At 56.6% G+C, this 26,844-nt stretch overlaps 1 protein-coding gene across 2 annotated transcripts; it reads right to left on the reverse strand.

Moving 5' to 3' along the window:
• Positions 1-152: 152 nt before the first annotated feature.
• PLEKHM2 (pleckstrin homology and RUN domain containing M2) lies at positions 153-26,167 on the reverse strand. Of its 2 annotated transcripts, XM_050322369.1 has the most exons (20): positions 25,876-26,167; positions 15,238-15,344; positions 14,975-15,084; positions 13,574-13,673; positions 13,021-13,108; positions 12,196-12,382; positions 9,901-9,960; positions 7,255-7,489; positions 5,459-6,196; positions 5,126-5,195; positions 4,954-5,044; positions 4,642-4,706; positions 4,239-4,327; positions 3,425-3,557; positions 3,154-3,344; positions 2,824-2,889; positions 2,185-2,344; positions 1,797-1,976; positions 1,598-1,714; positions 153-1,265 (listed from the first exon to the last, which is right to left on the reverse strand). In XM_050322369.1, exons 1-20 carry the CDS (start codon positions 25,933-25,935, stop codon positions 1,128-1,130), a joined length of 2,985 nt encoding a protein of 994 aa, XP_050178326.1. In that variant the 5' UTR covers positions 25,936-26,167; the 3' UTR covers positions 153-1,127. The 2 variants fall into 2 exon arrangements, with proteins under 2 accessions (XP_050178326.1, XP_050178327.1); XM_050322370.1 differs by lacking the exon at positions 9,901-9,960 and having other exon boundaries at positions 25,876-26,038.
• Between the last annotated feature and the right edge of the window lie 677 nt (positions 26,168-26,844).

Raw genomic sequence — 26,844 nt, forward strand, 5'->3', positions numbered from 1 at the left:
GATAATTGCCAACAGAAGAAGAGAACGTGCCTCAGCGCAGGGTTAACACCGCTGGGGTTCAGCGTCCTGCCCCAGAGTGATTCCACAGGCTCCAGAGTGACAACAGGACGAGGAACAGCCCCGGGTGCTGGAATGTGTCACACGGCCAAAGCTGAGTTACCAATGACTGTTTATTTGGGGAGGGGGGAAAGGAAGCAGATGTATGTACATATACATTCAGTCACGTACGTTTCCTCCCAGAAAAAGGCCCCGTGAACTTATATTACATCAGAAGGTCTCTGGATTATTATTATTATTCATTCTTCTTATTATTATTATTTAAAAGCTGGGGTTGTGCCCCAAAGTGCTCGCTGTGGAGCGCAAGCGGCGACAGGTCCGTGCCGGCCTCGGGTGCAGGAACCGAGGAGGTGGGGATGTGTTCGGTGGCAGCCACGTGACAACGTCCCTCGGGACGCCTGAAGAACATGGGACTCCATCTCTTCACCCCCTCCCCGGCACACAGGACCAGCGTCCAAACCTCAAACCGCCTTCTGAGCTCTCCTAAAACCACTCTGGGATGTTTTAAGGCCAAATTTTTGGCCCTGTTCCTTCTTCCTTAGCCTCAAACCTCATGGACAGGCTGGGAGTGGCTCTGTGATGTCCGGAGGCCCCGGGTGGTTCTCCAGGAGGAGGAGGTGGCGCAGCAGTGCCGTACTCGGTGATTGTATGAGCAACAAAACATGCACGGTAGCGACTGAGTGTTCCCGTCTCGCCCCCTCCGCGCCCCGACCCTGTTCTAAAATGAACAAGTCTTCAGTCCTGCTCCCCGCCACAACGGGGGGATGCTCATCCCAGCCCACCCCACTCCCACCCTCTCCCTCACTACTAGTGGGACATTATTCCATGAAAGGCAAATTCTTTGCCCTGTGGCAGCTGGACGAGGAGGAAGGCGCAGGTGGAGAAGAGTCCGGCTGCTCCCAAAACGTGCTGGACGTCCTTGGCTCGGCAGTGGGCGCGGGGTCCACGCTGCAGGCACGTCCCTGGTGGGGACTGAGCGGTGGCAGGAGGGTTTGGGGTGCCAGTTGGCCAGGCACAGGCCCTGCTTCCCCCCAGGATGGGCCCCCATGAGCTGTCCTCCCCGGGCAGGGTCAGCACCAGGGGTCCCGCTCAGCCCGGCCGCGGCACAGGCTGTCACTGCGCTGCCACGCGCTGTCGATGAGGCTCTGGGCATCCTCACACTTCTTCTTGACAGCGGCGTCCAGGATGGCCTTGTGCAGGAGTTCGACCTGGAACACACGTGTGGGGCGTCAGGAGGGGAACGGACAACAGTCACTTCTCCCTCTTGCTGTAAAACCACCTCAAATCCACACGAAACGGATTGTCCGTGTCATAAACATGGGCTGCCCCAGGTCCCTCCCACTCCCTTTGCCAGCGTGGGATGCTCGTGGCCTGTCCTGCCAGGCCCCAAATCCCCCATCCTGTGCTTATATGGACAATGGAGAAGCTCTGTGGCTCTCCTGCCCTTTGTGGGAAAGCTGGGTTCACCCTGCAGGGACAAATTCACCTCTCTGCCCTCCCTCACCAATGAAGGGTGTGAGGAATCTCCACATGTGCTCACCTGGTAGATGTTCCTCCACGCGGCGTTCAGTGCCGACAGGAACCTCTCCAGCTCCGTAGTGCAACTAAAATAGAGGACCCAGGGGGGCAGGAACTCCTTGCTGTCCTGAGCAAACTCCTAAACATCAAGAGAGAGGCTGGGTGTCAGCACTGGCCCCTCGCCCAGCCCTGTGCCAGCCGGTCCCAAGCCCCAGGCTCACCAGGATACAGTACTCCTTGCCAGCCTCCGTGGAGACGGCGGCGATGTCCGTGAGCTCGGCGGTGCCCAGCGAGCGGAAGAAGCTGGTCTGGCAGTCCTCGTGGCACGTGAAAGCCTTCTCATCCGTCAGCACGAGGCAGCAGGGAACACAGGGCGTGGGGGCAACACCCTGGGGGATCACCTGCACGGGGTGAGGAAAGGGGGGTTAACGTCTGGCACGGTGGAGCCCCATCTCCACAGGGCACCCCGTGGGGAAGCTCTCCTGGCTCGGGATCAATCTGCCTGTTCCATCCCTGCCAGGCATCCCTGCTCCCTTTGGCAGCTCCAAAGGGGCTCCAGGCAAAGGAGGGGGTTGAAGCACCCACGCCTGGGGCCCGTCCCCGGCTCACCCCTTTGGAGACAGCCTGGCAGAAGTACTGCATCCAGTCCGCCATGTCCTCCTCGTTGTCGGCGCTCAGCTCCAGGGAGGGCCGGTCCGTCAGGATCACCTGGAAGGAGTGGGGCCGCTCGGTGGTGTTGGAGCGCCGGCATCCCCCGCACTGCTCGCCGCTGGGAGAGAGGGGAGGATGGAGATCAGGGGGATGGATGTGCCAGCACCAGCCCGAAAACAGCCTTTGCCTGCCCTCCCTGCGCAGCACCTCAGCCCTCTTCCCCACAAACACTCGTGTCCCATCTGTGACATCCCCTGGGATTGCTCCAAGGATGGCCTGTCTGTGTACTGTGGGAGAGCTGGAGCTGAGCACAGTGGGTCTCCCAGAAGGGCTCTTGGAGAGCTGTGTCACCTTCAGAGGCCAATTCCCCATCCAAGGGTGGGCTCAAGTGTTCAAAAACTAGGAGGAAATGAGGCCATCTCCCACTAAACCTGGCTCCAGCCAGGAGCAAGCAGGGAGTCCTGCAGCACTGCAGTAGGGCGTGATCTGCCCAGAACACCTCCCTAGACATCCCAAGCAGCTCCTGCTCCCCAGATCCCCAGTCTGGGTGCCCTGAGTGCACCTGAGCCGGGGTGCCCCGTCCCACCAGCCGCTTACCCCATGTTGATGGAGAGCAGAGGGGTGACGTCGGTGCGATCCGGGTACTGGTACAGGATCCCGTTGCTGCCATTTGGGAAGATGAGAGAGAGGTCACCTGAGTCAGCCCAGCTCTGGTATCCCCTGCCTTCGGTCCCACAGCCAGCCCTGCCCTGCCCTCTACCCACACAGCCCCGTGGGGTCACATTCCCGCTGCTGGGCACCCAGAGCTGGTGGCTTTGGCCCTGCAGGTGACAAGATGTGTCCTCACCACCTGCCAAGCAGCAAAGTGCTCCCAGCACCTTCTCCAACGGGCCCTGGCTGCCCCTGACCCGCAGCCCCGGTGCCCACCTGAGCACCACGAAGCAGGTCTTCCACTGCTCCTTGCCCAGGTAGGAGGTCCCTGCCTTGTAGTGCAGGATGCCGTCCTTGGTGACGGCGTTTTCACCGGAGGAGCAGCTGTTGCTGGCAGGTCCCAGCGCCTCATCCATGGGGTCTTCCCAGTGAACGAGGCCGTAGAATCGCACCACCACGTCGCAGGCCTGTGAGGAGCAGGAGGAGTCAGGGGAGTGCCTGGTGAGCTGTTGTCACCCACAGTGATGGTGGAGGTATCCAAACCCACCTCACACTTGGACTCCTGCGCCACGAACTTTGCCAGCGCCAGTTTCTCCATGGTGGCATCCATGAGGATACTGGGGTACGGGGGCTCCCGGCACCCTTTGATCATGGCTGACTTCAGGGAGACCAGGAAGAACCTGAGAGGGAGGCAGGGATCTCTGACAAGGCCAGGACAAACAGCCCCTCATCTCCCTCACATGCTCTGGTGCCCAGGGGCCTCCCCTTCACTGTGGGCCTCCGGTCTTCCAGACCAACGGGTCCCAAAATCAACCCACAGACCAGAGGTGCCAGGGGTTTGCAAAACCTGAACTCCAGAAAGGAGCTCACAGAACCACAGAATATTCTGAGCTGGAAGGGACCCAAAGGATCAAGTCCAAATAGACCCTGCAGCCTTGGCATGAGCACCCCGCTCTAACCACCTGAGCTAATCTCAGGGCCGTGGGTGGGACTGGGAGGTGGACACATCCCAGTACGACCATCAGCTGTCCTACGTCCCTGAGCTGACCACACAGACCTGGGGATGTGCCTTGGAACTCAAGAGCTCGTCCCTGCTCATCCCAAGTGACACAAGGGACACGTGGGTCTGCACTGCCCAGACCCCTGAAGCTCAGCCTGAGGGACAGGGTGAATGCTGTGTTTATCCAGGCAAGATACTTTCGGTGTATCCATGCCTGAGGCAATTCCAGCTGCCTGCAGGGCTCAGCCAGTGGCATCAAACCAACCCCAAACCCCCAGTGGTGGTAGGACTTTGTCGTGGGGGCTGTCACTGCAGTGTCCCGCGCCTGAGGGGCTGGTCAGGGCTCCATCCCCGCGCTTACTCGGTGAGAGCCACGTCGGCGGTGTCCAGCAGGAACTGCTTCCTCCGGTTGGTGCACACCAGGGTCACTGTCTGCTGATCCAGCCCCACCTGTGCCACACAGGGAGGGTTAGGGAAGCCAGGCACGGCACGAGGGGCAATGGAGCAGGCTTGGACCCGGCTCCTGGCCCTGGGGAGAGGGTCAGTGGTCACTCTGCTGCCCACGTGAAGATACAAGCAAGGTGGGCACCCACAGAGGTGGCATTTGAGAGGGGATCACTTCCAACTCTCCCAGTCTCAAAGGCTCACTGGCCAAAACTCTCCCCAGGGACACAAGCACACTCCACTGTGACGCTCCTGGCACCCTCATCCTTCAGACAGGCGAGGACGGACCCCCAGCTCCCTCCTGCTCCCCATCTGCTCACCGAGATGTAATCCAGCTCGTTGTAGGACACGGCCTCCTCCACCATGTACGGCTTCTCCGCTGCCCCTGGCACAGACACAGAGAGCCACGTGAAGGGGGGCAAAGGACCCCCTTGGCAGCAGCAGCAGCGATGGACCTGCAAACCGAGCCGTGTCCCAGGCAGCACAGAGCTGTGGGACGTGTGTCCCAGGGCTTCCTGAGGGACAGGCCAGCCTGAGCCCCCACTGGGACACGAGGGAACTGGCAGTGACCCCACTTCGTGGACAAGCCTCCCTCCCTGCTGCTGAGCCCAGGGGCTGCTGGGATGGGGTACCTTTCCGGATCAGGTACACGTAGCAATCCGTCAGCAGGACGTAGATCAGCTGCAGGTTCCCCTCCATGTGCCCGGTGCTCATTCGGATCATCTGCACAGAGACAAAAGAGCTCTCAGCCCTGGGCTGATGCAGGCACAGAGCTGGCCCTTCAGTCCCTGGTGACCCCCTTACCCTGAATAACTGTTCCTCGTTCTCCCGAAAGACGTGGATCATCAGCAGGAGGAGATGGTTGTTATCCACCCTGTGGAGAGAGACAGCAGAGGATGGACACGGATGTGGGGCTGGGTGAGTCCAGGAAGGGCGATCCCCTTCCTTATTGAGCATGTCCATGATTTGGGCACTTGTTATTCCCCCAAGACCTTCTCCTCCTGACCCCCTGTGCCTCCTTTTCATCCTGGAAAAGGATGGGCTTTGCCCCCCAAACTGAGGACAAAGGGGAAAGCACCAGCTTGAGCTGAAGATTGTTTGGAAGACGTTGTCCCTGCTGAGCAAACCCATCCTCACCTGAACTCGGAGGGATGGGTCAGCTCTGAGGGGCTGCCCTGCCCCTCCTCCACCCCAGAGTCCTCGGCACTGCTCAGGGAAGGGCTGGGCTGCTCCTTCTTGGGCTCACAGGGAGCCTGGGCGTTGGTGGTTTCTGTCTGGCCAGTTTGGGGTTCATCACTCGCCCTTCCAGACTCCTCTACTGCCCCAAATGCTTCTCTCTCTCTGCTTTCTTCTTCTTCAGGAGCCTCAGGGCTACCAGAAACATGTGGCGGTTGGCCAGGCCCTGGAGGGTCATGGTGGCCACCACCTGGTGCAGCAGCGTTTGGACTCTCGACGGTAAATCGGTAGAAGTCCATGGGGGCTGAAATCCCCTCGCTAAAGTCGCCAGAGGACGATCCATCCGGGGTCTCCCCTGGCGTGCCGGTCCGAAAGGGCTGCCCGGGGGGCTCCAGGGGGGCGTTCCAGCCCCCGGGGTCCAGCTGCCCGTTGAGCCTGTCCATGACCTTGCTGAGGGGCTGCCCCAGGCTCTCCATGGACGTGTCCTTCATCTCGGGGATGTGCAGGGCCAGCTGCCCGAGGGCCGGCCGCTCGCCCCCCTCCTCCGGCCCGCGCGGGTCCCCGGGCGGCTCCTCCCGGTCACTGAGCCCGTTGATGCCGCTGTCCCCGCTGGCCTCGGGCGCTGCGGGGGCCGGGCTGCTCACCACCTCCTCGGCCTTCACCTTCTTCTTCTTGCCCGTTTTCTTCTTCTTGGCCAACCTGTGAGAGACAGGAATGTCACTCACCTGTGCCTGCTTAGAATCCGCGATCCCACCCTTTCCCAACAACATTCCGTTGCACTTTTCCCTATTGCAGGGAGACCCTCCTATCAAGAACATCGCTCGATGTGCAGTTACACAGAGCCCTCATCTCCGTGCCAGCTGTCATGAGACACAAGATATGGACCCTTTTTCCTACTTATCCCAAATAGAAGAGCCATCACTGTTGGATGCAGCATCTTGGGCTTCCTTTGGCTGCGAAGGGATCACAAATGGATGCAGAGCTAAGGTGACTCGGGAGAAATCCCTGGCTGAGAGCAAGCAGCTGGGAAGGAGGTTTCTAGGGGTGGGACTGCCGTGTCCCCGCCTGCCAGAAGAGGGAGATGGAGGCTGGAGCCTGCTCCAGCCAGTGGCACACCGGGAAGTGCTCTGGACACCCGTGGCACCCAAACTGCTGCCAGGTCACCCTTGTTTGGGAAGCAAGTGTGCTGCTCCCCTTCCCTGAGTCTGATGTGCAGGATGCCACGTAACCCAGCTCCTCTGCTCCTCCCAGGAAAAACTGGGCACAAGAACAAAGCCCAGGCCTGCTGGGCGGGTTTTGGGGTGTCCCCATTGCTGGGAGTGAGCAGACAGAGCCTTGAGCTCTTTGTCTGGGTTCAGGGCTCTGAGGAACCCCTGGGGATCTCCTCTGCAGGAGTCAAATGCCGGCTAGGAGCTCTGTGGAGGCACCTCCCACAACGGGTTTAGCCACAGCCTGCTGAGAAACAGGAGGGAAGATCCAAGACCCAGAACTGCTGCAAACCTGCCACCAGCTGGAGAGAGCTCCAATTTAAAGCTCACAGGTTACTCTGACACGCACTGTCAGGCAAAGGTGTTGATGTGGAGCCAGCCCGAGGGATCCCAGACCAGTGAGATCAGCTGTGACACCTACAGACCCCCGCTGGTCTGGACTATAAACCTGCTTTCTCATGAGGGCTGCACAAAGGCCCCGGCACAGGCACCGTGTGCGCTGGGCCATGAGGGGTGGCACCTCCTCAGCATCAGCAGCTCTGTGCCTACCTGATGACCTCCAGCTCCATGCAGCTCTCGGACTGGTCCGTCCCCTCGGGAGTGGCCTCTGCCTTGTCCCGGGCCGCGGTGTGCACCGGCGTGGTGTCGGTGGAGGACGGCACCTCGGCCTTCTCCTCGTTGAAGGGGTTGTGGCGCTGGGTCGGGCTCTTCTCCGGGGCCTTGCTGCCGGCGGCCTCCGAGGCGGTGGAGCGCGGGCAGCTCAGCGTGTCCGTCAGGTCTCCGTCTGCAGACACAAGGTGGGAAGGGCGGATCAGGCTCCTGCACTGCGGCAGATGAAGCCAAGCCGAGTGCTGGGGGCCAGGGCACTGCGTGGTCACTGCACTGCTCGCAGTGCCAGCCAGGGGGGACACACTGGCCAGAGGTTTAATGTGCCTGGAGACAACAGCTCGGCCACCCCAGAGCCGGCAGCCGGAGTAGGGAGTAGAGGTGGTGTCTGTGGGGAGGGGTGTGAGGGGTTTTGGGGCCACGGTGCTTCTTGGCAAGATAACAGCAAGCAATGAGGCTGCTGCTTCTCCCCCTGCCACGGGAAGGTGCTCGCCCAGCTGGAAGGGCAGACACGGAGCCAGCCATGGAGCAGCATTCCTTATGGAGCTGGCTGCTCTCCTCTGCTCACACGGGACACACGGGGGGGCTGGAGGGGTGGTGGAGGGGGACACAGCATTCCCGGGGGTCCGAGGACAGCAGGCAGCACAGACAGGTGGGAGCACAAACAAACAGCTTGGCCCATGTTAGTCTTTAGAGGGAAAAGGAGCGGCAGGGAAGGGCTGCAGGAGTCATGCTCAGAGTTATCCATCCAAAATCACAGTTAAAGGAAGGTTATCCATGCCCTCCTCTTCTCCAGCACCCTTCCTGGTCTAGTGGAAGGTGTCTCTACCCATGGCAAGGGATAGGAATGAGATGATCTTCAAGGTCCCTTTCAACCCAAAGCATTCCATGATTCTATGATTCACCCAGCTAGAAAGACCCTTCAGGGAGGGAACCACAGCCCTACACTTTGGAGGTGTAGGATTTGAGAAGGAAAATGAAACCTCTCCTAAAACTCTAATCCAGGCAGTTTGTGAGGGATGATTCCAAAACACCACTTTGCTCCCACTGAAACTCCTGCCCTGCAGTGTGAGGGGTGTGGGCTCTGCCAGGGAAGGCAATGGGGTTGTTAACGTTTGCATTAAAGGGAAATTCATGGAATCACTTAAGTTGGGAAAGACCTCTAAGATCATGAAGTCCAACCATTAACAAAATAAAACATTTAAAAGCTATTTCAGCCTGCACCACCAATCCATTGTCACTTTGGCCTAAATCCTGCTGGTTCTGTGCAGACAAAACAATCTTTGTCCAAAATACAGAATTTTACCTCAAAATGCATTTGCTGAAAACAGGGAATGGCCCAAACTTTCTTAACCTCTGTTCTGTGTTCCCACAGCAAGGAATCCATTAGTGAGGTGACCTGGTGGAGGTTCCAGTGACAGTTTCCCTGTGGCTGAGGAAACTCAGCCCGGAGCAGTGGGGGATCTCACTATTGCAACCAGGACCTGCATGTGGGAGCTGTGCATGCCTGAAATCCAGAGGGATCTGCCCCAGCACCCCTGGGCTTCTCCCAGCCTCACCCACCACCCACAGTGGAGCTGGGTTTGGAAACGTGGTTTGTACCTTCAGGGACAGGTTAAACCACGTCTGTGACAGCCCCGAGCTTGGGGTAAGAAAGAAGATGAGAGGGAGCCCAAGAACAATCCACATGGAATTCAGGCAGATTTCCCCAAATATTCAGGTGGTACCAAGGCAATTCAGACCCAAAGCTCCATCAGGCTTTGAGCTGCAAAGGACGGAGTGTGGGTGTGTTTCCTGCAGGGGTAAAGCAGGGAGGAGCACGTCCTGCTCCCATGACATGGAGAGGATTCACACATGGAGGAAGGAGAACCAGTTCCTCTAAACTGGGCACGTGCTCTTGGCCATAAAGGCCAGATGTAGCTGGCAAGCTGGTTTAAAAAGTGGTAAAATAAATAAAAATAAGAAGTGTTGTGACTCAAACCGAGCATGGCCACGTGCTGGATGCTGTGGCTGCACGGGAGGTGTTTTGACACAGGACAGCAGGGAAAACAAAACCTCCCAAATCAATCCCTGCAAAAGGCCCCAAATTAAAGGCAGCAGAATGAATTCATCCGTTTTCCAGGGCTTTCAGGAAATCAGTGATGGTGGATCAGTGTTTTTGATCAGCACCCTGCATGCTTTACCCCAAGGGAAGATCCAGGGCATGTGGGCAGCTGGCACATCCCACATTTTGGAAGGACGCTGGTCCCTGCTGCCAACTCCACAGCAGGGGCAATTTTCCAGCTCTTCTTTTGTAATCTGGACACGGAGGCATCGTTAGATGCAGGAAAACATCCCTCAGCTGTGGGATATATGGCCAGGAGAGTGAGTTTGTGCACAGCAGGAGCTGGGGAAAGCCTTGGCCTCACAGGTGAGACACACAACCTCCCTCCTCAGGGGATCTTTTCCACTCCTTTCTGCCTGTACGGAATTCCATCAAGATGGAGCAGTTGGTTATTAAAGAAATGAAGGGGGGAACATGCAGCAAAGCTCAGGTGGCAGCAATGCAGAAAGGAAACCAAAGTGCTGTAAGAGATGAGTGTGTCCCACCTTCCCAGTCTCTGCTGGGCATGGTCTGCATTGCTGGAAAGACATCTCCAAAATCATAATCTACAAAAACGAGGGATAAAACTCAGGATTAGAAACACAAGTAGTGGGGAGGGAAGGGGGGAGAGGGGAGAGTGTGAGGGGGGTTGGGGAGGGAGATGGGAACGGGGAGAAACAAAACAATCGTCCACTGGTATCTGAAATGCATGAGAAAATTGTCAGGGAATGTGGATGTGAATGGAAACCAGCTGCACTAAGGGCAGTTCTGCTGGATGGTTGTGTTATGGGAGCTACAGCGGGACCAGGGAAGGATGAAAGCCCCATTATTCATGCTGCTGGGAAGGTAAACCAGCAACAACCGTGTCATCCAGGCCTTGATCTTCTCTGGGAAGCAATTTAACCACTCTGTGCCTCAGTTTCCCCTCTTCACACTTACCTCCCATAGATACTGTGGTGTTTGACTCATGAGTGTTTGCAAAGCCAGGGCTCTGATTAAAGGGGAAATCTCGGCCTCTGACCCTAAAATCCCCAGCTCCACCTACACTCTCAGGGTAGAGAGATGCTCCTGATGAAATGATGAGCAGGGAAATAGTTACTGGAGTTAAATTCCTCCACACCTGAGGAACAGCAGCAATTCCTGCCCTCCAGGGTCCTGGCCCAGCATTCCTACACCAGTGTATGGGGAAACTGAGACACAGATCACAGCCACTGCCTGGGCACATGGAATAGCCTGAGATGATGCCAAACCCAAAATGTAGCTCCAGAATCTCCTGGATTTCTCCTCCAAACCCTCTTCCCTGGAGCATTAAGCTGCCATCCCCCAGCCGGGCTGGAGAGTGCAGCCAAACCCGAGGGACACCCAGGGAACAGGGACGGGCAGGAGATGTTTGGCACCAAGACACTGCTGAGGGAGGGGCAGGAACACAAGCCCTGAAACAGCTGCTTGAGCCAAACCTCTGGTGCTGGAGAACCTTTCTCCTGTGATTTTTATTTCCAGGCTCCTTGTGCCATCTCCAGCTCTCCTGGGACGCTGGAGATTTGGCATAAACAAGTCCCCAAAATCAAGCCCTTTCACGAGTGCAGATGTGGGTGAGCCCAAACCAGTGCTGTGCTCCCAAGTCCTTTGCTAAAATAACTCTAATGCCTGTCCCAGGCTGTTCCTTCTCATCATCTTTAATATCTGTAGGTTCTGTCTTGCACATAAAAGGTGACCCTTGTCTCAAGGGAACCCATCTGTGTGGGGGCCCAGTCCTGAATTCACTACATCCAAATAACAGTTCATTCCGTTCCAATTCTATTCCAGGATTCCCTTTGCTCAAACTGACATAAAAAAAATAGGACAGGGCCAATGTACTTCGGATTAGGAAGAGCAGCAGCAGAGCTGCTCCTTCGTGTGCACAGGGTGGGTGTGGGATGGGAGCTCCTTGCTCTGGCCTGCAGGGGGTTAAGGGGGCAGACACACCCTACGTTCATCAGGAACAACACCCAGCCTCTCTGACAGGGATGAGGGGGCGAGGAGGACAATTTATGAGGCTGCTCAGGATGCATAGAGGAAAACTCAGCACCTGTGAGAGCACTGGCTGCCTTTCTCCCAGATTACAGGCATGGAGAAAAGACTCTGGAAACTCTTGCCCCACCAGCCCCAGCATGTGTGGGTCTCTGGAGTGTGAAATAACCAGTTAAAAAAGTTCCCCTGCAGCCCAGAGCCTCTGTCCTGCCCTGACAGCCACATTCAGACACAGGCACAGCCTTCACTCCATTGAGGAGATTCCTGCAGTTCTTGCTAAAACAAACCCCCAGGATGGGAACGTGGCCTGGGGTGACTGGCAGGGAAGGTCCTTCCCTCCCAGTCTGAGGCAAAGGGGCTGTTACCACCAAATCATCCCAGAATGGTTTGGGTTGGAAGGGACCTTAAAGCACCTCATTCCACCCCTGCCATGGGCAGAGACACCTTCCACCAGCCCAGGTTGCTCCAAGCCCCGTCCAACCTGGCCTTGGACACTTGCAGGGCTGGGGCAGCCACAGCTTCTCTGGGCACCCTGTGCCAGGGCCTGCCCACCCTCACAGCGAAGGATTCCTTCCCAATATCCAGTCTAAATTTCCTCTCTTTTAGTTTAAAACTCTTTTAATTTAAAACCATTTCCCCTTGTCCTATCTCCCAAGGATTTAAGGCAGGAGCGACTCACAGCCTGGCTCCCGGGGTTCTCACTGTGGTCTCCTCCAGCCCACCACTTGGCACCTCCTCCCAAGGGGCTGTGAGCGCTCACCCTGCCTGCCCCAGCCCCAGACACCGCTGACCTTCGCTGGAGGGGGCGATGGCACTGTCGTCCCACTCCAGGTTGGTGGAGGTGACGGAGTTGAAGGAGTTGAGGGAGAGGCTGTCGGAGCCGTGCACGGAGCTGGGCAGGCGCTCCTCGAAGTCCAGCAGGTGCTGGGGCTTGTAGTAATCGGGCATGTACGGGGCCAGGTCCAGGTACGGAGCATCCTGCAGGGAAGCGTGGGGTGAGTCAGGCTCCCAGTCACTGCTGTTAGCACAGCTGGGGGACAGTGGCACCCCATCTGGTGGGACTGTCCCTTGAACATCCCTCTGGGTGCCCCTTTCAGAGGAAACCCAGCGGCTCCACTGCGACACTGAGGGTTATCCGCTGGTTTTGTGTTTCCTGGAGGGACACCAGCGTTCCACACCACACTTGCAGAGTTCAACCCTTCATCCCCACCAATCGGCCCTCTTCTGAACAGTGCAGAGGAATAACTGAGCAATAGGAGTAAATTCCACTGCTGGATTCCCAAAGACACGAAAGTGTTCCCTACAAACATCATTGTCACATTTCCAGCTGAAGGCCAACAAGAAGGTCCATCCTGGAGCAAGGGGACCTGTCCCACTATGAACTCCCCGTACTCCACAGTCCCACTCTTACCTGAGCTGAGAGAACAGATCAAGCACTCCCCATGTCCCACCCTGGACTCTCCCTGCTCCACATTCCCACTCTCCCAGAGCAGAGAGAACAAATCAAACGATCACCAGGTCTACCCTGGAACAAATAGTGGGACCTGTCCCACCCTGGACTCCCCCTGCTCCACATTTCCCCCTCCCAGAGCAGAGAGATCAGATCAAACACTCACCAGGTCCAAGTCAAAGCGGATGAACTCCAGCCCAGACACCAGCGTTAAGAACAGGGTCAGATGATCGTGGCTGCAGACCAGGGCGTTCCTGCAGTGGGGGTGAAACAAAAGAGCTTCACAGACGTGGGAAGGAGGAGAAGCAGCTACAAGAGCCCTTCTGTTTCCTCAGTGGTGTCTCTGAGCTGCTCCAAACAGCCCTGGAGCTCAGGCAGCCACCACGTGCTGTCCCCAGACAGAACTACAGCCGCATTTCCAAGTGTCCAGCAGAGCTGGATCCTGGGATGAGAGCTCAGCATCTTCTTGGAAACCATGATAAATACAAAGGGGACTGCAGAGCAAAAGCAGGAACTAGGAGAGAGTCTTGCAGGGCCTCTTATCTATATAAGAGCAGAGTGCATCCACATCTGGGACCTTTAAATTAATCACGTAAATCCCACAAGGACAAAAATCGGACCCCGATCAACTTCTTGTTCCCCACTGGCAAATTTGGGCTGGCTTGTGACAAGAAGGAATGCCTACCAGTGCCCAAAGGAGAAAGAGCTGGGATACTCACTTGACATAGTACTTGTGCAGCAGGCTCAGGTTCTCCTGGAACAGCCTCAAGTAGCTCTCCAAGGAATTCTCATTGAGGGCAAGGTACAGCCAGGCCCGGCCTGAGAACAGAGCAGCAGAGAGAGTTATCTGTGGGGAGACACCTGAGAAGTGAAACAAGGCTGGAAATAACCACGAATCAGTTAAAACAGAGCAGATTGTTCATTTGTATCATTTGAGGGGAGCAACTGACAGTGGGGGAACTGTGGGGTGGGAAATACCAGGGAGGGATTCGTGATTCAGAGTGGGAAGGGGAATAAGAGTCTGGTTGAGAAGCAGCCACACAACTGTGCCTGTGTAGGGAGATGGGAGCCCTGCTGGAAGTGCCAGGAGACAGGAGAGGTGGGGGGAGAATCGCTCCAAATCAGCCCGGGTGTGATTTGACACCAATCCTGGTGCAGAGAGAGGTGATGGTGGAGCCTGTGCTCAGCTCCATTCTCACCAGCAGGGCCTTGGGACATGGTGGGTGTTGGGATAATCTGGCAGAGAGGATCTGGGCACTGTCCTGCACCACAAGCAGCCTCGATGGTCCCAAACATCCCCTACGGACAACTCGGACAGCAGGGAAAATGCAGGATCATGCAGACAACAGTGAGACACTGTGGGGTGAGAGGGGATGCTCCCATCTGCCAGGACCCTTCCCAAGGGCATGACCCCACAGGGCTTCCAGCAGACAGGACCCTTCCCAAGGGCACGGCCCTGCAGAGCTCCCATCTGCCAGGACCGTTCTCAAGGGGGTTCCAGCAGCCAGGACCCTTCCCAAGGGCACAGCCACAGAGCTCCCATGTGCCAGGAACCCTTCCTGAGATGCCCCTACAGAATTCCCATCTGCCAGGAACCCTTCCTGAGAGCATGCCCCTTCAGAATTCCATCTGCCAGGAACCCTTCCCAAGGGCATGGCCCTGCAGAGCTCCCATTTCCCGGGAACCCTTCCTGAGGGCTTGGCCCCACAGACTCCCATCTGCCAGGAACCCTTCCCACGGGCACAGCCCTTGGGTTTCAGGGCAGCAGAAGCCTCAGCACCTGATCCTGAGGCACAGTGACATTATTTCTAGACCCCGTGTGGTTATGGCAGGACTGCCACCTCCTCGGAACAGGCTGCCCATGGAATCACCATCCCTGGGAGTGTTCAGAAAACGTGTGGATGTGGCACTTTGGGGACAGGGTTTAGTGGTGGATCTGGCAGTGCTGGACTCAGTGTTGGACTCAGTGATCAGAGAGGTCCTTTCCAGCTTTAAGGATCCCACGACTCCTTGGCCTGACAAGTGAGCTGGGCTGTGCTGGCTCCCTCAGTCTGCTGGCAGCCCCTCAGCACAAGCTCCCCCGGTGTCCCCAGGCTCAGGTCTGCCCTCAGAGCACTCACTGCGGCCCAGGTTGGTGGCCACGTGCTGCAGCACCTCGATCTGCTTGACGGCTTCTCGGCGCGTGAAGTGAACCACCAGCACCCAGTACCCCGAGGAAAGGTCCTGCAGGCTGGAGGGAGGGAAAGGCCCAGAGGAAAATTAAACACAAAGCTTCGTTATCTCCGTCCCAGCTCCCGCCTAGGTGGTTTCCCCGTGCTGAGGCTCCACACCAGGCTCTTCCCATGAGGAAAAGCAGCATTCCAGAGGGGGGCTCCGGGCTCACCCGTAGAGCAGAGCGTGGTCCAGGTGTTCACAGAGCCGCTGCAGGACCTTGTCGTGGTTTCTGATGGCTGGGGTCTCGTCCTCACAGGCAGCAAAGTAGCTCTGCAGCTGCAAAAAGGAGATGGGATGGCTGGAACGCCCTTCTACAGCCCTTGGCAAGAAGGTGGAGATGCCAAAATGCTCCTAACCAGCATTAAGCAGCTTTTTGTAATCTCTTAGCTTGCTAAACCCTGATGCAGGTTACTCACAGCGTGTAGCTGTGGGTTTTAAGAGTCCCCTAAAGGAAGTAACTCCAGGGAGAACCTCTCCCGGTCTTACCCACATCTCAGACACCCCAGCAGTGTGGTGGTGGCTGCACAGCCAACTTCCCCGTTTCCTGAGCAGCCTCTTCCCTTTCCCCTCACAGCCCACAGCGCAGTGGAGTGTGGTGGTTCCTCTACAGCCATTGCAAAGCGGTTCAGAACAGAAACAAACCCCAGCTTTGCTCTGCTTCTGGCTCTGCCACGGATGAGGACCCTCCTCAGTCGAGGGTCCTGCCATGGGAAACCCTGGCTGGGGAGAGATGCTGCTTCCAGGGATAAAAGCTGCTCCGAGTCCAGGAGCCTCAGTGCTGCTGCACCATCGCTCTGGGCCAAACCTGTGTGAAATCCCAGCAGAATTTCGGTGTCGTGGGCACAGACAGAGGTTTGACTGTCACAGGCAGCTCCAGTGGCCACAGCAGTGCTGGCTGTCGATGCCAGCCTGCCCCAGGCTTTCAAACACAGATGTCCTGGCCACAGCAGCAGGACCCAGATGGAGGCACGGGCACATGGAAGGCAGTTCCATAAATCCCAAGTTATTTCCCTCTGCTGGGGTGAGGCTACATCAGGGAATCCCAGAATAGTTTGGGCTGGAAGGGACCTTAAAGCTCATCTCATTCCACCCCCTGCAGTGTAGCCCAGGTTGCTCCAAGCCCCGTCCAACCTGGACTTGGACACTTCCAGGGCTGGGGCAGCCACAACGTATCGTGCCGCTTTCTCACAACTCAGGCCCATCTGCCTCACTCTGGGTTACCCCTGGACTCAGGCCTGGCCCTGGGATGCTCAGTGCAGCATCAATTGCTTTTCTGCTCCTGCAAAACCTGCTCGAAATCCTAGAAATCCCCTTGCACCCAAATCCCATATCCCTTCCCAGCTGACCCCCGGCCTCCTGCTGCCCCTGGAGCTTACAGATCTATTTAGGTCCCGTCTCACACAGACTTGGCATCCAGGCAGGGAGATTACTCGCCCAGGATGTAATCCCAGCGGGATGTGCCATGGCTGTTTGCTGGCAACGAGCAGGAACAGCTCAGCTGAGCCAGGCCAATATTCCAGAGAGTGCATGTAACAGTTTAGTGAGCTGACAGATCTTTGCCAAACCTCACCAGTTACGTGATAGATTTCAAAAATCCCAAAACTTGACATTATTGTGTTCATCGAGTCCAACCTGTCCCCAGAAACTGGTTTCTCCTCCTGAATTATTACTAGAGAAGCTCCTTGAGAAAAATCATCCAGTCTCAATGTGCAGGCATCAAAGGGCCAGAGAACATCTCACAGACCCTGGGAACTGATCCTGACAGCACTCAAATCATGAACACACTGAGCTCCAACACCCTCCTGGCTTGAAGACCTTGAGTGCCTCTGGAGCTCTTAGGTAAGATGGGAGAGCCAGGCGTGTTCCTGCACGGAGCTGGTCCCAGCCCTCACGTGGGAAAAAAACTGCTGAGCCTGAGAAATCCTGGCCAAATTCCCTCCTCCAATGGCACAGCAGCCGTCCCTGCCCTGCCCATTCCAGCAGGTAAATCCCCTGGGGAAGGAGATGTGCAACAGGGGGGTGTTTGCAGGGGCACCTGTGGCTGCTCCAGAGATCCACAGGGTTTTTCACAACACCCAAGTGAGACCTGAAGCATTGCAGCTCAGCAGCTCCCTATCCATTTTTGGGAAGGAGCTGTCCCAGAAGATTCCCACTATCAACCCATACCCAAGCAGAGAGGAAAATTCCCTAAAATGCCCCTATCCAAGAACAATTCCAGGAGCTACCTGCAGCCAGTGTTGGAAGCTGCACAATGACACAAGAGGAAGAAATACAACCATCATTTAGAGCCATATCCCTCAGGATGGATAGAATGAGCCATGGGGATAGGAGGCAGGAAGGAAAGACTTCACAGGCCATGAGCCTGTGAAATTCCCAGCTGTGTCCCAGCCAGGCTGTGGGCCCTGCAGAGCTGGGGCACCCTCAGAGGAGGTTCTGGATGTTTCTGAGCTGGACTGGGGAAATGCAGCTGTGGGGGAGAGCTGGGGAAAACAAAAATAAACCAGGCACTCTGTTAGCTCACCACTGAAAAAAAGGAGACACAGCCTGGGGAGGTCAGTGTGGAGGGGACTTGCAGCCTGTCTGACTGGAGGAATCCCCCCTGACAGAGACACTCCAAGCCTGGGCAGCAAGAGATGAAGAAATAGAAGCATTTCCTCTTTTTTCTTTCCTTCCTTTCCCAAAAATAACTCAGAACTCTGTCACACTTCTTGCTGCAGCCAGTTCACAGCTCCCAGCCTTCTCTGTGGCTACAGGGACTGATCTGCTCCCGTCATCTGAGGGTGCAAACCATCAGCAAACAGTGGTCGTCTCCATCTAAAAATATGGATTTATCTTCCCCAGAAAAGCCCAATCTTCCCCCAGGAAGGGGTTTAGGTTTTGAAGGGCTCATTCTGTGTTACACCAAGGCTTGGTGTCCCTTTCAGCTGCTCTGCAGGGAGCACTGACTGAGCCTCCTGCTCCACACAAAGCAACTCCCCCTGCATCACATCCCCTTCCTGGGGAGGCTGCTGGAAAACCCACGGCCATATCCACAGCAAACCCTTCCCAAAAGGCTCAGAGCAGAGCCAGAGGCTGAGCTGGTGTGACTGTGCTTTGCTCAGAGTCACGGGGTCACCACCAGCCCTGAGCACGTGGGATCGGCCAGCGGGGAACGCGCACTCAGCACTCTGGGACGGGGATTGGGGCGCTCTGAGTCACGACCTGGGGGGAGCTGTGGGTCACGGGGCAGCACACGAGGGCTCACTGCCACCAAGACGTGCCACAACATTCTCCAGGTGATGTTGCACCCAGGGATGGTGCTGTTCCCAGCATCCCTCCAAAACAAACACGGACGGCTCCCAGCTCCGAGCCCAGGACCGTGCACTGCTCACTGGAGCACAACAATTCCCAACAGAGAGCAGGCAGCTGAATCCCTGCCGAGCTACCACGTGTCCAGGGAGGGAGCAAGACAGAACAAGCCTCGGGATCTCCTGGGTGGAGTCAGCCCTGCAGCCAGGGTGGGGAAAGACTTGCAAAAGCTGGTGGGGAGGCATTTTCGGCTTGGGAAGAAGAGTGAAGACACACAGAGGAAAGTTAGGATGAAACAGCTTTCCCAGCTGGGCACAAAATCCAGCTGCATCGTTTCCCCAAGATCCAGTGCTCCATGTAGCTGAAAATTTGTAGGAATTATGCCCAGGAGCATTGTGGGGCAGAGGATGGTCCCAGCACCTGACCCTGATCGTGGTGATGGCAGGAGCGATGTGGCACTGCCCCAGAAAATGGTATTTTATGGACAGTTTATACAGAGTCCCCTGTAAATTGTTATAAAACACACACAGATAATTGAACTGGCCTCTCCCTCATGGCAGCTGTTGGACCTGTCTGGGAGGTGGTGACCAAGCTTCCTGAGGCATTCCCAAAGCAGCTCCCTGACATTCCTGGGCAGTGAGCTGGGCTGGAGCACGGGAAATCAGGAAGGAGCCAAGTAATTGGGTTAAAAAGCATTAACTGAGCGTGACATTGGTCATCTCTGGGTTTTCTGGAGAGATGCTCTTCCCCTCATCTCCTCCCTGCTGCAAATCCAGGAGGAAGGGCTGAAGGCAGCTTGGATGGAGGACTCGTGAGGGGCACGGTGAATGCCTGGAGCCCTGACCCAGGGCTATTCATAGACATTCCTGTGGCCAAAATAAGCACTGCTGGCATGTGGACGGCATTCCCACCATCCACCAGGAACACTCCAGGCTCTGAGCACCAGCATGGGACAGGACCCACTCCAGGGAATGGGACAGAACCTGCTCCAGGGAACGGGACAGAACCCAGGGAACGGGACAGAACCCACTCCAGGGAACGGGACAGAACCCAGGGAATGGGACAGACCCACTCCAGGGAATGGGACAGAACCTGCTCCAGGGAATGGGACAGAACCCACTCCAGGGAATGGGACAGAACCTGCTCCAGGGAATGGGACAGAACCCACTCCAGGGAATGGGACAGAACCCGCTCCAGGGAATGGTCACAACAGCCCAAGCACTCGAGTTAAACCCTTGAGAGAACCCCGAGCAGACGGATGTTTGTCCAAAGGGAACAGAGACCGGGCTGGCACAGGGGAAATAATCACACCTCGTCCCCACAGAGGAGGAGGAGGATTTAATTGCTGTTTATCAATCACGAGTTGATTTTTGGCCGTGACACCCCACCCTGCGCTGGTACACACGAGGCCATGGCTTGGTCTGTTTTATAATCTATTAACTGCAGTGGTTCTCAACCAGTGTGAAGCTTTCCAGGCCCATCTGCAGAGCTCAAGTGTTGCAAGCAATGCTAACAAACCATGGGAGAGGTGTGTGCTGGGAAGCCCGTTCCCAAATCTAATCATTCTTCCGGTGCTCCTTTGAAATCTCTCCAGGAATTCTAAAAACTTATTAAAATGCTGAAATAGTCTCCTGACCTGTTCAGGACTGGCCACAACCCAACTGAGTCTCTATCTCCTCTTCCCAAATCTGCCCCACAGATGTTTCACCAGCAGCTTTTTCCAACACCAAGTTCATTTCCCTTGTTCTGCTTGGTATTTCCCTGGCAGGACAGATGTGGAGACAGAACAACAAACACCCCTTGCGTTCCTCAGCTCCTTAAGCAGGACAGGAAAGGGGAGAGGCTCTTCAAAACTCCCATTCCCACCCACAGCACATGGACTGGCGAGGGGTTTTTCCCAGTTGGAAGAGCTGAGTGCCCTCAGGAGTAAGTCTGGACTTTGTCCCAAGCATTGGCAGCTCAGCACCAAGCGAAGAGGCAGTGGGAAAAGACAGGACAGACACCTGCTCACACCTGCTCAGGGGTCCAGACATTCAGTGGCAAATGGATAAAGAGGAGTCTGAACTCCTGTGCCTGGAAAACTCCTGGTTTTCCACATCACCCATAAAACCAGGCCCAGTGTCAAGGCAGGGCTGTTATTCTCTCTCATGCACTTCTTTGACACAAAGGCCTGAAACTCCAGCTCTTGCAGGGCCTTTTGGGGGCCACATAGGTGATCTGACTCAACATTCCTTACATGCAGCTTCCAAACCAGCACCACCTTCCCATCCCGGACTGGGGCTTTTTCCTGATGACATCCACCAGCATCAGCACCTGGAAGGCACCACGAGTGACTCTGGAGCAGGCAGGAGAGAAATGGAGATGGGCAGAGACAGGAGGCTGACACAGGTGAAGCTGAAACCCTCAGCAAAGCTGCTCCATGCTGGAAACGCTGAGCTTTGGAGCCTTCCCAGTCCCGAGCCAGCAGGGTTGTCACCTCGAGGGACACGCACGCTCCTCAGTTCCCCCACCCCCAAGGCTTTTCCAGGGCTTCCCTCCATGATTTCTAAGCAGCAAAGCTTGCAGCAGGCTGGACACACGTGTGGCTCTGCCAAGGACAGGGTTTTTTCCAGTGAGGATACTTGCAAGTCACAGGGAGAATCACAAGGAGCAGAGCCGGGGATGGGCTGCTGCAGAACAGGATCTCTGCACTGGCCAAAGGCACGTGGGAAGGTCACATGCTCAGAACAACAGAAAAAAACCCAGATTTTATGGGAAGAACAATCGAAGTTTGGTGGCAAACACAGCAAAGGCAAGGAGGGTGCTGCTCTCCCTCACACACCAGGTATCCCCTGCTCTGAGTCCCTCCCAACCCACCACGTTCCTCCAGCCCGCGGTTATTTCAGTTCTTGGACTTCTCTTGGACCAGGTCACCAGATGTGGGGGAAGCTGAAATCACTCAGCAGACACTGAAATTACACAATTGGAGGTGGAGAGGCTTGGAGGCTCCTCAGGAAAAGCCACAGCCAAAATTCCCACTCCTAAACTGACCGCTCCCCCCAGCCAAACGTTTTGTCTCAGAGGGAGGAGAACAAGTGGGAGTTTATCACAGTTATCACAGCCTTGTCCACCTGCAGCTCCAGAGTCAATCTGGGGGCTTACAGAAAGGCAAACATCAATTTAGGTACGTGCAGAATCCAATCCCCTTGGAATTACAGATGACAAACCTCGTGTCATCACCAGAGCTGTGATGGTTTGAGTGTGAGCACCAGACTGGCTCCTGGGTGGTCAGACAGGGAGCTTTCCTGAACACTGGGATAAGGCAAGAGGAATTTCTAAGGAGAGAAACCTTGAAATACTCAAGCAAACCAAGCAAAACCAGCTGTGCTGAGAACAGAACCACAGCACAACAGAGACAGAGCCCTTCAAGGGCCACCAAATACAGCGTTGGAGCTGCACCTGTTCATGGACTTCCCAAGAGCACCTGAGTGACCTCTGTGCCTTTGTGGATGATTCATGAGCTCCGTGAGGTCACTGCTCCCTTCACCCACAGGCTTCTGGCAGCTGGCAAACTTCAGGCGGCAAAGGGACATGCAGGAATACCCTGCCACGTGGTCCCTGCAGCAGCAAAGGATGTAGCCTGGAGAGACCTGAGCGAGAGGAAAGATCCTGGCAGAGATAAAACCCCTGTGGTCTTTGAACCAGCAAGGTGCTCCTCAACAGGGAGCAGAAAGCAAGAGACTATCTGGCTGTTTTCACCTCTCCAGAATTGCTGCCTTTGTATCACGGCAGTTGGGCTAAATAAATGCAGCCTGGCAGAGATGAGCACATTCCCTATGGGATTTGAGGAGGGATGCTCCGCTCCAGCACTCCCCGCTCCTCTCCAGGACAGTGGGCACTAAGCCATCCCCAAATCCACCCTCTCTCAGCAGGCAGAAGCAGAGATGTCACCAGGCAGAGCTCAGCAGCATGGGAGACTGCAAAGGCATTTCAAAGGTACAGGCAGCAAAGGCTCAGCATTGACTCACTGTGAGGGCAGTGGAAACCTTCCCAAAGCCATGCAGAGCCAGAGCTTTTGGCAAGAACTCCTGCAACATCAGCAAAAAACGCTGCTCCACCTGATTGACATGCACCAAAGATCAGCTGCTCCAGAGTTCATGGGAATGTGTGTCCTTCCAAGCCAGCAGGATGGCCTGAAAACCAGAGAGGAGCCCCAAAATCTTGGATTCTGATCTCTTTCCTGATTTTACATTCAGCTCCTGGAGTTGCCAACCGTAACACTGTTTAAGGACTTTGAATTTTCAACACCAAACCCCAGGTGGGACAGCAATGAACCTCTGCTGAACTCACTGCAATGTCCAGGGAAACCCAACAGGAGAACACAATCCACCTACCCACCAGCTGCAGGGACAGTCACCTGTGACAGCTCCTGGCTACCAGAGCTGGTTGGACAAGGATAGCTATGAAGCTGCTGGCATGTCTGGTGTGCCAAGGATCCAGCCAGGAGGCAGGTCTCATCCCGCTGCTGTCACACACAGCAGCATCTCCCAGAAGGAAAACTTTACAGCACCCAGGGAGGATAAGGAGGACAAGCTGTAGATGGGAAAATCAACACAGTGTTCCCAATTCCCTTGGATCTGTGGCTGGAATCAAAGCAGGGACCCAGCTCGTCAGTGCTGAGCTTTCCTAAACTCCCCTGAAGCCACCAAGAGCAGAAACCTCTTGAGATCTTTCCAGCTGGAAGGCCAATTTTGTCTCAATTAGGTGTTTTGCCTCTCTCTCTGCAGTGGAGGCCTGACCTCACACCTCTGAAGTCCATGGCAGAGCTACCACTGATCTCCCACTGGCAGCTGGGAACCACACAGGGAAACCCACAGGCTGGAATTACCCCCTGCCTTTTCCATCCATGCTCCATCCCTTGCATATTCCCAGGAAAATAACGACAAATAGTCCTGTTCACCGAGGTTTGAGGGATTCCCTTGGAATCAAAGCCTTTTTTTTTTTTTTGCTGTGGATTTGTACAGAATTCACCCCCTGCTTGTGCTCTGACCCCTGTAAAAATGGAAATCATGGCCAGGTACAGTCCCAGCTCAGGCACCAAAGCCTGCCCAGGGCTGTGCTGCTGCTCCTTGCCTTCCCCATCCCGGGCACGGGGAAGTTGCTGAGCACTGGGCTGGTTTGCCCTGGGTAACTCCATGAAAATAAGGCACATCCAAACCCTCTGGTCCACAGCTCACACCTGCACAGGTGGTGAAAGCAAGGAGTGAGAGCTCACACAGCAGGGAAGCTTTCGAAATCAGGGGAGAGATGCTTGGAAAACTCCTCCAAGCCCCATGACGCAATTCCAGAGCCAAGGAGTTACCCAAGAGGAGGAGGAAGGAGAGCAGGATTTCCCAGCACAAAGCCAGCTGCTCTCCTAACCTACTACTTTACTCTTCCCACTAATAGGGAAAAAGAATTATCAGGGATTTGAGGCTGGAGTTGGAGAGGGAAGTGCCAGGAAAAATTAGCAGCTCCATAGCAATTTCCCTGAGGAAGGAGAACTGCATCCCAGGGGTATAAAGGAAGCTGGAATTTCATCATGGGCTGAATTTGGCTTCACTGGGATGGCACAAATTAGTCCATCAGCCTGAATTCTCACACAGGTTCTTACACTTCCCTGAGCTTTGCTCTGAACAAGAACCGAGAGGCAGGATTGAAAAATCCCAAAATTTTCCCTGCTGAACCAAGGAAGGAGTTGGCAGGGATCTGGCAGGCCAAGGTTTGTTGGCAGAACTGGAGCTGAAGAGTCCTGTTCAATCACAATAATAACTAAAATAAACACCATGTCAACTTTTTAGCACTTCCAACAGGGATCCTCCAAGGACTGTCTGAATGCAAACAAATTATATCCAACAAATCCTGGGTGGGAAGTTGTATTCCTTATACATCCAGGGAAACTGAGGCAGGAGTGCTGTGACAGAGCTTGGAGCAGGCTGAGCATCCACTGATTTCCACATACATACAAGATTATCCTTAATTTTAGAGGATAGAAAGGTGAGAGACCAGTGGTCAGGGTCATCCATGGAAGAAAAAGGCTGGGGGAGGTTTGCACATCCATCCTACATCCCAGAGGTGATGTCCAGCCATCCCTTTTTAAAAGGACTAGGAATTCACTCATGGTGGTCTTCCTAAGACAAGTTTTCATGGATAAATCCGTGTCAGGACACACTGCAGAGCACATGAAAATCTCCTCTTCCATAAGGCAGAGGAAACCAAACAACTGGAGAAACAACAGTGAGTCCAGAATGCCTCCTTTCCCCCAAAACTTGGGATGAACACAAACATAACTCCCTTTGCCTCCTCCCCACCAGGACGGGCATCAAGGAACACTCTCGTGGTCAGAGGAGCAAGGAGAAATGAGGGGCAGGGAGGAGGAGAAGCTGAGAGAAGTAATGAGGGCACACGTGTTCAGAGCCCTCAGTCTGAGGGCACGAAGGTATGAACAACACATTCCCTGTGTCCATGGGGGGAAGGTTCCAGGTCCTGCCTCTCCGCCCTGGCTGGAGGGAGGACCTCTAGAAAGGTGGTTTTAGGCTGGACTCATTCGCATCCCCCCTGAGAACAGTCCCAGGAAAAGGGACCCCCCAGTCCTGACCACAGGAGACAGAAACCCTTTGAAAGGGGGAACTCCAGGTGGGAGAATCCCATTATATCCCACCCAGCTGAGACAGAGGGGCCTGGGTGTGATGCTTTGGCAGGGTGACCCTACCACCAGCAGAAGGGCTGCCTCCAACCTCGCATTCCCAACACAGGAGGCTCCAAGGACACCCCAAATTCGCCCAGAAGAAGCCCTAAAGGTGTCTCTGCCTCTGACACAGGCTATGCTGGGTGTCCTTGACCCCACAGTCCCTCAGTGTCCCTGTAGTGTTCCCAGCCCCCTACCTTGGGTGTGGGGGGTCCCTAAGGACAGTCCCCCAGCCCCACACCTCAGGCAGGGGGGTCCACAGGGCTGCATACCCTTTAGCTGCACAACCACGGCAGTGATGTGTGTCTGGGGAGTCCCCAGGAGTGTCCCCCAGCCCCAAAGCTCTGGCAGATGCAGTCCCCAGGGGAACCCAGGGCACAGGGGTGTCCCCAGGGCTGTCCTAGGGCTGTGTCCCCAGGCCCACAGCACAGGCAGAGGAGGGTCCCCAGGGCTGTGTGGGCCCTATTCCTGGGCAGACAGGGGTTCCCAGGGCTGTCCTAGGGCTGTCCCCACCCCCGCATCCCCCGCACAGGGGTGTCCCCAGGGCCGTCCCCAACCCCAGCACGGGGGGGTCCCCACCCCCACATCCCCAGCACAAGGGTGTCCCCAGGGCTGTCCCCAACCCCAGCACAGGGGTGTCCCCACCCCCACATCCCCAGCACAAGGGTGTCCCCAGGGCTGTCCCCAACCCCAGCACAGGGGTGTCCCCAGGGCTGTCCTACGGACGTCCCCAGTCCCGCAGCCCCAGCGGTCCCCAGGCCTAGTCCCCTCAGCGCCGGGGGTCGGAGCGTCCGCAGCCCCCGCCGCTCCCACCTTCTTGACGGAGAGGGAGATGTTCTCCAGGATGCGGTCCTTCACCTCCGCCGGCTCCATGGCGCCTCCGCCCGCCGCCGCCGCCCGCCGCGCCCGCCCGGCGCAGGCCGAGCGCCGTCCCGCCCGCCGGGCCCGCTCCGTCCTGCCGGCTCCGTCGTGCCGGCTGCCCCGGCCGGCCCCGGGCTGGCGGCTCCGCGGCGCTCAGCGCGCCATGGCCGGGCGCGGGGGCGAGCGGGCCCCGCGGCAGCGGAGCCGAGCCGAGCGCGGAGCCGCCGCCGCTCCGCCGGGAACTGAGGTCACGGGGAGGGACGGAGGGAGGGAGGGACGGAGGCAGCGAGCGGCGCTGCCGCCCCCGGGCCGGCGGCGGGACCGCCCCACCGGTGCGAGGGGACCGGCCCAGCCGAGCTCAGCCCGGCCGAGCGGAGCCCAGCATAGCCCAGCCCAGCCTAGGGAAGCTGAGCCGAGCCGAACCCGGCCGAGCCCTTGCAGGACCCAAATGGCGCCGGCGGGGCCCCTCAGGGGCGAGGGGCGATGGCGGGGGGACCCTCGCGACCCCGTGAGGAGACGGCCCGAGCCCCTCGTGAGCCACGGAGGGGATTGAGGGGGACGAGGGGAGATGGCACTGGGTCCCTGATGAGCCCCTAAGGGGACACGAGGGGAGATGGCGTGGGAGGCGGTGATTGGGATGTGAGGGGGAATGTGAGGGGAAATGGCACCGAGTCCCTCTTGAGCCAGCAACAGGGACATGAGAGGAGATGAGTGGGGACATGTTGAGGGAGATGGCGCTGGGGACAGTGAGGGGGAATGTGAGGGAAGATGGCACTGGGTCCCTCATGGCCCTGGGCTCTTTGAGGGGACATGAGAGGACGTGGTGTTGGGGACAGTGAGGGCACGGAGGGAGATGGCACCAGGTCCCAGTGAGGGGACATTAAGGGAGATGGCATTGGGGACAGTGAGGGCACATGAGGG

The sequence above is a fragment of the Myiozetetes cayanensis genome, unplaced genomic scaffold (genome assembly GCF_022539395.1).
Source record: "Myiozetetes cayanensis isolate MyiCay16 unplaced genomic scaffold, myiCay2020 scf28, whole genome shotgun sequence".
Classification (NCBI taxonomy): domain Eukaryota; kingdom Metazoa; phylum Chordata; class Aves; order Passeriformes; family Tyrannidae; genus Myiozetetes; species Myiozetetes cayanensis.

What these genes read in the sequence shown, in the direction of transcription:
- PLEKHM2 (XM_050322369.1), bottom strand. Translation starts at nt 25,935, where the DNA reads ATGGAGCCGGCGGAGGTGAAGGACCGCATCCTGGAGAACATCTCCCTC. An exon ending in CTGCACAAGTACTATGTCAA is followed by an intron (nt 13,109 to 13,573) that starts GTGAGTATCCCA and finishes CCCCCACTGCAG; the next exon opens with GAACGCCCTGGTCTGCAGCC. An exon ending in GCCGACGTGGCTCTCACCGA is followed by an intron (nt 3,558 to 4,238) that starts GTAAGCGCGGGG and finishes CCTCCCTCTCAG; the next exon opens with GTTCTTCCTGGTCTCCCTGA.